This window comes from Camelus ferus, chromosome 6, assembly GCF_009834535.1.
Source record: "Camelus ferus isolate YT-003-E chromosome 6, BCGSAC_Cfer_1.0, whole genome shotgun sequence".
NCBI lineage: Eukaryota > Metazoa > Chordata > Mammalia > Artiodactyla > Camelidae > Camelus > Camelus ferus.
Window position 1 is genome coordinate 15,355,734 of NC_045701.1, and position 12,160 is coordinate 15,367,893.

At 32.7% G+C, this 12,160-nt stretch overlaps 1 protein-coding gene across 1 annotated transcript in view; it reads left to right on the top strand.

Annotated features, from left to right (window-relative positions):
* Positions 1 to 12,160, top strand: part of TRPM7 (transient receptor potential cation channel subfamily M member 7) — a 99,377-nt gene that overhangs the window by 35,557 nt on the left and 51,660 nt on the right. Inside the window, exon 12 of the mRNA XM_032481212.1 lies at positions 8,983 to 9,117. Coding sequence (XP_032337103.1) covers positions 8,983 to 9,117 — 135 coding nt within the window. The remainder of the gene's footprint in view (positions 1 to 8,982; positions 9,118 to 12,160) is intronic.

Consider the following 12,160-nt stretch of genomic DNA (forward strand, 5'->3'; position numbering starts at 1 on the left):
AAATTAAACTAAGTATTAACAAGGTATTTGCTGGAACTGTGACCAAACTTGACATTTCAGCTGTCAGCCTAAAGTGTAAAATTATTGTAGCTAAACATTTCTGCAACATCCAGATCTGTGTAGAATATAAGTTCTTTCTGCCTCTTGATAAAAACCTTGTTTTGTTTGTTTGTTTTTTAGGGTATAGATTTCTGAAAATCCTGGCACTGAAAGAATCCTTAGAAATAGTGCTCTTTGCATCTGTGTTTGTCAGGAGTGTTGGCCTGTAATTTTCTTTTCTCGTGGCGTCCTTGTCTGGTTTTGGTATCAGAGTAATGCCAAACTCATAAAATTTGATTTTGGAAGAGTTTGAGAAGGATCGGCATTAGTTCTTTGAATTCATCAGTGAAGCTGTCTGGTTCTTAAATAGTAATCAGTCTGTTTAGAATTTCTGTTTCATCATGATTCAGTCTTGGTAGGTTGTATATATCTAGGAATTTATCTGTTTCTTCTAGGCTGTCCAATTTGTTAACTTTTAGTTGTTCGTGTTAGCCTCTTACCATCCTTTTTGTATTTCTGTGGTATCGGTTGTAACATCTCTTTCATTTCTGATTTGAGTTTTCTCTCTTTTCCTTCAGAGGGCTTTCTAAGGCCTTATGCATTTTATCTTTTCAAAGAACTAGCTCTAGTTTCATTGATCTTCTCTTTTGTCTTTTCAGTCTCTGTTTCACTTATATCTGTTTTAATCTTTGTTACTTCCTTCTAACGTTGAGCATTATTTGTTCTTTTTCTGATTTCTTGAGGTATAAAGTTAGGTTATTTGAGAATTTTCTTGTTCCATGAGGTAGGCATTTATTGCTGTGAACTTCCCTCTTAGAACTGCTTTTGCTGCGTCCCACAAATTTTAGTATGTTATATTTCCATTTTTGTTTGTCTCAAGGTATTTTTTTAAATTTCTCTTTTAATTTTTTTCTTTGACTCATTGGTTGTTCAGTAGTATGTTGTTTGATCTCCACATATTTATGAATTTTCCAGTTTTCCTTCTGTAATTAATTTCATTGTGGTCAGAAAAGATGCCTGATATGATTTCATCCTTTGTAAATTTATTAAGACTTGTTTTGTGGCCTAACATGGTCTGTCTTTGAAAATGTTCCATGTGCACTTGAGGAAAATAAGAATTTTGTTGCTTTTGGTTGGAATGTTCTGTATATTTATCTGTTAAGTCCATTGATCTAACATGTCATTGAAGGCTGATGCTTTCTTACTGATTTTCTGTCTGGATAATCTGTCCATTGATATGAGTGGGTATTAAAGTCTCCAACTACTATCGTATTGGTATCATTTTCTCCCTTTAAGTCTCTTAATACTTGCTTTCTGTATTTAGGTGCTTCGATGTTGGTTGCATAAATATATACACATGCTGTATCTTCTTGTTGAATTGACCCCTTTATCATTATGTACCACTCATCTTTGTTTCTTAGTACAGTCTTTTTTAAAAGTCTGTTTTGTCTAATAGAAGTATAGCTACTCCAGCTTTCTTTTGGTTTCCATTTGCGTGGTATATCCTTTTCCATTCCTTGACTTTCAGTCTGTATGTGTGTCTTTACATCTAAAGTGAGTCTCTTGTAGGCAATGTATAGATGGGTCTTATGTTTTTATCCTTTCAGTTACTGTGTCTTTGGGTTGATGAATTTAGTCCATTTACATTTAAAGTAATTATTACAAATATGTACTTATTGACACTTTGTTAGTTGTTTTCTGGCTGTTTTTATAATTCCTCTCCATTCCATTTTTTTTTAACCCTCTTTCTTCTTTTGTGGTTTGATGACTTTATGTACTGATATGCATATATATTCCTTTTTCTTCATCTTTTGTGTATTTACTATAGGTTTTTGCTTTGTAGTTACCATGAGGGTTATATATAATAACTTTTATCTGTAACAGTCTATTTTATGTTGATAACCACTTGTTTGATCCCATTTTAAAGCTCAACATTTTTATTCTCCCCCTCACTGTTTTCTGTTTTTCATGTCAAATTTTGAATCTTTTTACTTTGAGTATCCCTGAACTAGTTGTTGTAATCATAGCTGCTATACTACTTTTGCCTTTTAACCTTTATTCTGGCTTTATAAGTGATTAGTCTTCTACCTTTACCATAAATTTACCTTTCCAGTGAGATTTATTCTTTCATAGATTTTCTTATTACTGATTACTACCCTTTCTTTTCAGTTTAAAGAAGCTCCTTTCACATTTTTTGTAAGGCTGGTTTAGTGGTGATCAACCCCTTCAGCTTTTGCTAGTCTTGAAAAGTCTTTCTCTCTTTTAATTCTGAGTGAGAATTTTTGCCAGATAGAGTATTCTTGGTTGGAAGTTTTTTTTTTTTCAGCACTTTGAATATATCATCCCTTCTGGCCTGAAAAGTTTCTGCTGAAAAATCTGCTGATTGCCTAACAGGGGATCCCTTGTATGTAATAAGTTGTTTTCCCTTTGCTGCTGTAAGTATTCTCTCCTTGTCTTAACTTTTTTGACATTTTAATTATGTGTCTTGGTGTGGGTCTCAATGGGTTTATCTTGTTTGGAAGCTCCCAAAGCTTTCCTTATTTGGATGTCTGTTTTATTCCCCAGGTTAGGGAAGATTCAGCCATTATTTCTTCAAATACAATTTATGCCCTTTTGTCTTCCTCTTCTTCTGGGACCTCTGTAATGTGAGTGTTAGGATGTTGTCCCATATGTCCGTTAAGCTAACTTCACTTTAAAAAAATTTTTTTTTTGTTTTTCTACTCTGATTGAGTGAGTTCCACTGCTTTGTCTCCAAGTTGACTAATGCTTTCTTCTGCTTCATCTAGTTTGCTGTTGAAACCTGCTAGTGTATTTTTCAGTTCAGTTTTTATTCTTCAGTTCTGTGACTTCTATTTGGTACTTTCTTATATTTTCCATCTCTTTTGAAATTCTCACTGTGTTCCTTCTCCATAATTCAGTAAGCACCTTTATGATCATTGCTTTGAACTCTTATCAGATAAATTGCTTATCTTCATTTCAGGTAAATTACTTATCTTCATTTCACTAAAGTTTTTCCCTGAGGTTTTATCTTGTTCTTCCTTTTGAAACATATTTCTCTGTTCCTTCATTTTACTTGACTTTATTGGTTTCAATACAGTAGATGATACAGACACTTCTCCCAGTCTTGAAGAAGTAGCCTTATGTAGGTGTAGGGGATGAACCTTAATCCAGCTCTTTGCTGTCTCAAACCTTTCTGCTTGTTCAAGCTGCCTGTTACGTTTTTACTAGCTCCTAGTAGTTAAGGATGTACTATTACCTATAGAGAGTATTTCAGCACCTGGATTCAGACTCACTGGAAGCCAGACCCTCAGGGCAGCAGCTTTTGAGAATCTTCAACAAAATATTAGCAAACTGAATTCAACAGTACTTTAAAAGATCATATACCATAATCAAATGGGATTTATTTTGGGTTTTGCAGATCATTCAGTGTGATAAGTCACATTAAGAAAATGAGTGCTAAAAATCATGTAATCAACTCAGTAATTGTGTTGATTTCACAGAATTCTATATCCATTTACGATAAAGACTCTCAACAAAGTGGGTATACAGGGAATGTACCTCAACATAATAAGGGCCATATATGACAAGCCCACAGCTAACATCGTGATCAATGGTGACAAGTTGAAAGTTTTTCCTTCAAGTTTAGGAACAAGACAAGGATGCCCACTTTTGCCACTTTTATTCAGCATAGTATTGGAAGCCCTAGCCATAGAAATTAGGCAAGAAGAAGTAATAAAAGACATCTAAGTTGGAAAAGAAAAAGTAAAACTCTTACTATTTGCCAGTGACATGATACTATGTATAGAAAACTCTAAAGACTGCCAAAAAAACTGTTAGAACTAATAAATGAGTTCAGCAGAGTTGCAGGATACAAAATCAATGTGCAGAAAACAATGCCATTTACAATTGCATCAAAAAGAATAGATTACCTAAGAATAAATTTAACCAAGGAGGTGAATGACCTGTATTCTGAAAACTGTAATATATTGATGAAAGAAATTGAAAAGACAGAGAGAAATGGGAAAATATTTCATGCTCATGGATTGGAAGAATCAATACTGCTAAAATGTCTGTACTATCCAAAGCAATCTGTAGGTTCAGTAGAATGAATTCCCATTAAAATTCTAATGATATTTTTTGCAGAAATAGAACAAGCAATTCTAAAATTTGTGTGGAACCACAAGAGACCCTGATAGCCAGAGCAATCTTGAGGAAGAAGAACAAAGCTGGTGGCATTATGCTACTTGATTTTAAACTGTATTACAAGGCTGTAGTAGTTTAAACAGTATGACATTGGCATAAAAATACATACACTGATCAGTGGAACAGAATAGAGAGCCCAGAAATAAACTCTTGCACATACGGTCAATTAATTTATGACAGAATAGCCAAGAATATACAATAGGGAAAGGACAGTTTTTTCAATTATCAATGTTGGGAAAACTGGAGAACCATATGCAAAAAAATGAAACCTGACCACTGTCTTATACCGTGCACAAAAATTAATTCAAAATGGGTTAAAGACTTGAACATAAGACCTGAAACCATTAAACTTCTTAAAGAAAACATAGGTGGTAAGCTCCTTGATACAGGTTTTGGTGATGCTTTTTTCAATCTAACACCAAAATCAAAAATAAATAAATGATACTACCTCAAACTGAAAAGCTTCTGCACAGCAAAGGAAGTGATTAACAAAATGAAAAGGCAGCTTTCTCAGTGGAAGAAAGTACTTGCAAATCATGTACCTGATACAAACAGCTAATATCTAAAATATATAAAAAAAAAAAAAACTCAGAAAACTCAACAACAAAAATAAACAAACAAAAAAAGACCCCAGTTAAAAAATGGGCAGAAAATCTGAAGGGACCTTTTTTCCAAAGAAATCATACAGATGGCCAACAGGTACACGAAAAGATGCTCCATATTATTAGGGAAATGCATATCGAAACCACAATGCGATATTACTTTATACCTGTTAGAATGGCTATTATAAAAAAAGATAAATATCAAGTGTTGGCATGGATGTGGGGAAAGGGAAATCCTTGTATGCTGTTGGGAATGTAAATTCCTGCAACTGCTGTGAAAAACATGGAAGTTCCTCAAAAAATTAAAAATAGAACTACTGTATGATCCAGCACTTCTACTTCTGAAGAAAATGAATACACTAACTCGACAAGGTACACGCACCCTTATGTTCATTGCAGCATTATTTAAACAGCCAAGATATGGAAACAACCTAAGTGTCCATCAGTGGATGAATGGATAAAGAAATATAAGTACTATTCCATTATATATAAATATAAGTACTATTCCATTATATATATATATAAAATAGAATATTAATCAGCCATAAAAAGTAATGAGGTCTTGCCATTTGCACCAGCATGGGTGGATCTCGGGGGCATTATGTTAAGTGAAATAGAGAAAGGAATACTGTCTTATCTCTCCAATGGTATGAATTACATGTGAAATTTTTTTTTAAAAAAATAAGGTCATAGATAAATCCAGATTGGTGATTGCCAGAGGTTGGAGATGGGTGAGATAGCTTAAAAGGTTAAAAAAATTGAGAGACAAAAGAAGAAATAGTGCTCTGTGTACAGGAGAACTCATTATAGTGTTCTCTCAATCGTTTAGACCAGTTTCTTCTGTAATCTTGCCATTTTAGTAAGTGGCAACAACTGCTTCCCATTTTCTGAGACAAGGAAGTGCCATTTTGAACCTTTCTGTTTCTTGTGTTTCAGTCTTCTTTTCTAAATCTTTCATATCTACTTTCAAAATAATCCAGTTTTATCATCCTGTCCAATCTACTGTCACCCTTCTCTGTCGTTTTAATAGCATCCTGTTTAGTGTCCTTACTCTTATTCTCCATCTACTTTTACAGGTGGATGGTGTATCATATTGTATTTACCCAAAGCACAATCCAGAGTCCTTATGATGCCCTACAAAGCTTAATGTCACCCACACCGTTACCTTACATCATCTGCTCTCTTACCTTACGTGTTACCACTATTCCCTTTCCTGTTATGTAGCCATGTTGGCCTTGTTGTTCTTAGACCGTATCAAGAATGCTTCTGCCTTTAGGCTTTGTACTTGCTGTTTTCTCTGTCTGGAACACAGTTCCCCTAGATGCCTACCTGGGCTTGCTTCCTTTTTTTTCTGGCTTCAAACCAGATGTCTCTTTCTCATTTAAGCTTTTCATATTCACCCTGTTTTAAAAGCATCCCCTATGACAGCATTTTCTACATTCTTCGCTGCTATTTTTTTCTAAGAGCGTTTATCACTTTCTGATACAGAATAGATTTTAGCTATTTATTTGTTTACCTCTGTACTCCTAGAAAGTAAATTGTGAAAGCAAGAATATTTTTCAGTTTTCGTCACTGCTGTATTCATAGCCTAGCATATAGAAAGTGCTTGACAAATTTTTGTTAAATGTCTGAATTAATAGGAGGCTGGGTAGATTAAATGTTCATCCATACCTTGGAGTATTATCTGGCTTTCACAAAGGATGAACTAGATCCTTTCTATCTTACATGTCTGTGGTCATAGAATCTTTGTGAAAACTGTTAATATGGGATATGTCTGCAGAGATGAGGGGCAGAGGAGAGAAAGTTTTATTTTTTACCATTTTGTGGTGTTTGATTTTTTTTTAACTATGGAAATGTATTTTCTATATAATAATAATAATAAACAATTAATTAGTTGCTTCCCATCTTACAGAATAGTAGAGGAAGAAACTGGTATTAATCAGCAGTGGTAAAACTCCAGCAGTGATAAAACTCCAGCAGTAAACCAGCCTTTTATTTTCTTGAATAATTTCACTGGATTTTTGATCTCCTCAAATAATAAAGGCTTAAACAAAGCCTTTATCTTCTTTTTGAATTAGTTTTATCTCATGGATTTGTTCCGTATAGTATTATCTGTTTGATTTTGTGCTTCCTTCACCCTAAATGTAGAATTTGTAGGACAATTGTTTTACTTTTTTTCCTTTTGATTGTTAGGATTTCAGGTTGCACTGAGTGTACAAAGAAGTACTGCTTATAAAGCAGGTTTTTTTTTTTAACTGAATTTTTTTTGTCAAGTATGGAAATTTTGTCAGGCTTTGTTGTTCAGGGGCAGTGATTATAAACTCAGTTGGATAGAACACTTCTTTTTTAAAACAAAAATTTTATTACACTCTTTTTAATTATATGAATATGAAATTCCATAAATATATACTACACAAATTAAAAAAATATATAGTGCCTTTATTATATTGAAGACAGAATGAAAGTGATTTTTAATAAAAATAGGTATTTCAATATGGAGGTGCTCAAGAATGGCAATATATAAAAAACATAGTAAGTAATCAGATGCTTGCATTTATACATAGAATTAATGTAAATGCTGCAGTTGTAACCAGACTAATACAGGAATGTTGTTGTTGGTAACTCAAAATCCATGGGGAGCAGAAAAACACCCCTTACAAGTACAGGATAAGAAAGAGTAGAGAGAAGCAAGTGAGCAGTAGAGTAAAAGTTGTTAGGATAAGTTAAAAACAAACCAGATTTGTAAGTGATAAGAAGTAGGAAATAATCTTACCTAAAATAGGAATAACATGCCGTGATAAACTACATGTTGTTAATATATGAGAAAATGAGTAATTACTACATTCTTAATAATCAGTTGTGCCTTATTTTTAAGTGCAATAGCAAAATAATTTCCTTGTTATGAAAAAGAATCAAGTGGTGAAAAATACCACAGAAAGCAATCCTCCATCTGGTCATTGCATCATGTATTAGGCACTACATTTAGTCTGTATACTTAAAACGATCTTGGAGATCATATCTTTTGCTAAGTGTTGGAAATAGAGGATAGATTGGATAAAGAAATGGTAATAGAAGCTGTTGTAGAGAAGTTGTATAGTTGTATGGTAAATTTCCCAAGAAAGACTCAGAATAAGATTTAAAAACATGTGAAAAAACCCAATGATTTTGGTACTGATTTTCACCGAAAAGTTTTTTTTTATCATCTGCTACTTAATATTAAAAAATATACAGAAGCAATAATGATTTATTGATATATTACTGTATTTAATAATATTATATAATTAATATTACTATTATATTAATAAGATGACTTTTATAATGATAGTGAAATTCCTGTATTTGTGTCTCAACTAAATTTAATACAGAGTCTGGTGAAGTCTATAAAAGAGTCTCTAAAAACTTACAAGGGACCACTACAAATGCTGACTGATACTTAGGTTATATATTAAACTCAAATGGCGCATACTGTATTGCTATTAAGAGATGTGATTTTTCTCTAATAGTGAATGGTTCTGTTAAAAGTTCTAAAGACAACTAAGTACAGGCTTGTCTGACTGATATAGTAGTTGTATTTTTGGAAAGTTCATGGCAGAAAAACTTTGTGTTTATCTGTAAAGTGGAATTACTGGATTTTCATTCATGAGAGTCTATCAGGATAACAGAAAGTTGTGTGAGAGTTAAGGCATTTCCTTTTTGAGTGAGACTGTCTGGCATATTGCATGATTTCTGATACCCTTTGACTCTGCGCATTGTATGTTAGTAATGGCACCCAATTATTGAAATGATCCCTATAATAAACCTTTCCTAAACATTGAGAATCATTGCTCTAAGGTATTTTTTTTCCCCAAAATTTACTTCTCTGATGGATTCTTTCTTGTTTTTTCCCCCACCTTGTAGCACTTCCTCTTCTTCAGAAATAGTGTTTATGGAACGTTCTTAAGGGAATGTTAACTCTAGAGAGGTCTTCTCACCTATTCCCTATATACCTTAAGTCCTAGCCTCTTAATGCTTTGCATCTTTTTAATTTTGTTCTAAAATTGTTCAGGAACAAATATGTATAAATCCTAAGGACTTGCATTTGGAATTGTTTGTATAATTAGAATGTGTGAAACATTTATGAATTTTGTTACTTTTTTAGGTTGGATCCTTGGAACAAGCTATGCTTGATGCTCTCGTAATGGATAGAGTTGCATTTGTAAAACTTCTTATTGAAAATGGAGTAAGCATGCATAAATTCCTTACCATTCCTAGACTTGAAGAACTTTACAACACTGTAAGTATATGTTAAAATTATTTGTTGACTAAGTTTTATCATCTTTGAGAAATGTCATTTTACCTGAACATACACAATCCTGTTGGTAAAACTTTCAATGTTTTGCTAGATTACATGGAAAAATCACAGCCAGTCTTAGTATAGATTGTTTATGTGACTGAAACCCTGTCCCTGTTTCTGGAGACCTCTGTTACCATAGCCACTTAGGAAGGAGATGCAGTGTTAACAACGCTGTCCTTCCCCTCACCTCTTTTTAAAACTGTAGGATCAACTTCTTACTTACAGAATCATGATATTTCTTCTTTCACTTGGTGGTCATTTGTTATACCAAATTTCTTTTGATTCCTTTGCCCACTGAAGAAATTATACATTGTTTTTTTCTTTTCTCTTTTTGTTTTTTACATTTATGATTTTGACCTTGTGGTGTCCCACTTTAGCTTACATACTGTTTTTCATTTAAAGAGCTCTTAAAAACTAATTATTTAAAAGTCCTTAAAAAAGCCTCTTTCAGTTCGTTTCAAATTTCATGTCACTAACATTGGAGAGGATAAATACTGCCCTTCTTACTGGTTTCCCATATTACCAATATGGATTTAATAGAACTATACTTTGAGGAGTACTATGACTGAATCCTAGCTTTCTAATCTTGACTTCTCTGCAGAGTTGTGTCTGTTCATTCATCAGTTTCTTCCTATTTGTCTCCTCTTTTTAATTTTTAATATATTCATACTATTCAATCATTTCCAGCCTATACTATTTCAGTAATCTAGTGTTCTTAATCTAGTTTTTCTTCAAATCTTTAACCTAATTATTCTTACAATCACATATTTTATCATATCTTCCCCAAGTTTAAAAACATTTCATGGCTCTCCAAGTGTACAGAAATGCTCAAACTCTTAGCTTAATTTTCAAAGCTCTCCAACTTCTGAAAATCTGAAATTTTGCCCCAGCTATTTATCTTACTTGGCCTTTTTATTCCTACTCCCCACCTCCCCGTCCTGGGTGTTTCAACTATATAGCCTACCTACTATTTCCCCAAAACATAAACCTTTTTTAAAATAAGTGTTTGCTGTTTACTCAGTGCTGGTCTGTGGGTTTTTTTTTTCCAGCTGTTCCCCACTTACTGGATTTTATTTGTTGTTTAGAACTTAGTTCAGTGCCAGTGGGGAGGGTATAGTATGTGCCTAGCACTTATAAGCTCCTGGGTTCAGTCCCCAGTACCTTTATTATAAATAAATAAATAGATACATACATACATACGTACCTAATTACCTCATCTCCGAAAAATTTTTAAAAATAAAATATTAAAAAAAAATGCCATGACACTGCTACAGTGAAGCCCAATAGCATGTTGGGTAAGTACAATTATATCTTCCACTGTGGCTTGTAAATTTCTTTTGAATAGCGATTGTCTTTATTTTCCCCCATTATTTCCCTTTAGTAGTATCTAGCACAGTTACATTGAACTTTCTTGGTGTTCTACTGTCTCTAATGAACAGATGTGAAAATTAAAGGAATTATTCTTCGTGCTGAAGTGAGGTTTATCCCTGAAATGTAAAGCAAATGTAAAACAGTAAAAGTAAAAATTAATCCCATTAGCAAGGCAAGTAATTTTAATTGTGTAACTCAAAGGTATTAAGATAATAGTTACTCTCAGCATCAATTATTGATAAATATTTTTAAAGTTTAATGGATTATGTATGATATGATAAAGCAGTGGTTCTCAAACTTTTTGGTATCTGGGTCCAATTACATAACAGTTATTGAGGACATCAAAGAGCTGTTCTAAAGAGGTTTTGTTTATGTGTGTTCACATGTACATATTGGAATGTAAAACCAAGAAATTTTAAAAATGCTTATTAATTCGTACTTAAGGAACAATAATATATTCATTTCATATTAACATAAATAACATATCTTTTAAGAGAGCAAAAAAAATCAATGAGGAAAGTAGAATAATTTTATGATTTTATAAATCTCTTTAATGTCTGGCTTCATAGAAGGCAGTTGGAGTCTTATGTTTGCTTTTGGATTTAATATCATGATATCACACATCAAGAAACCTCTGGAGAACTCTACTGAACACTGAGAGAATGAGAATGAAAAAAATGCAGATAACATTTTAACATGATTTGGGAAATATTTTTGATCTCATAGGCCTCCTGAGAAGATCTTGGGGGTCATCAGGGGTCTTCAGATCACACATTGAGAACTGCTAGGTTAAATTACACTTCTTTTTTTTAGTAAGAAGTTATAGTTAATGAATAAACATTAATGGATTAAGATAAAATAGAATTCCAAAAATTGCATTTCTATGTGATTGCATACCATTAGAGAAAATACATTGAAACTTCCTAATATCTAAAACATACGAAATACTTCATATTAACTTGTAAGAGATTTATTTTTAAAATACTAACATATGGAGATGATTGGGCTGAAAGAACTCTGCTCTTAAATCTATAGACTAAATATTATTTTTAAAAAAAGAGCAAAGTAAGGTAAAATGTAGTTTATATGTAATATCAGTTATAGCCATCTTTTGATATTCTATAGAATTTGAAAGCCAGTAAGAAAGAAAATACTGCTTTCAAAGAAATAATAAGCTTCCCTACTTAGATTTGAAAATGTATTATGAAATGTATGTGATCAAAATGGAAAAGTGAATTGATTACTACAATAACCTCTCATAAAAAATTCTCAATAACACAATGGTGAGAGGAAAATCTCATTTGATATTTCTTTTAAACAATAGATTTGAAAGCCCACTGTGGATTGGATGCCCTTGAGGAAACACAACTGTCATCCAGATTTGGGTGACATGGCTATCAAAGTTAAAGTATTGCCAGTAATTCTCTTGATTTGTGCTGTATAGAATTAATTGCAGTAAATTCAATATAGGAAAGTTCAGGAGAATATATTTTTGGCCCATTGGACTCAGTCTTGATTGGGGAGATATACTCCTGGGTATTTTTTCAAAATACAGGATACCATCAAAATAAGATTACTATAAAAATGAGACTTGTATTTAGTCTACTCTGAT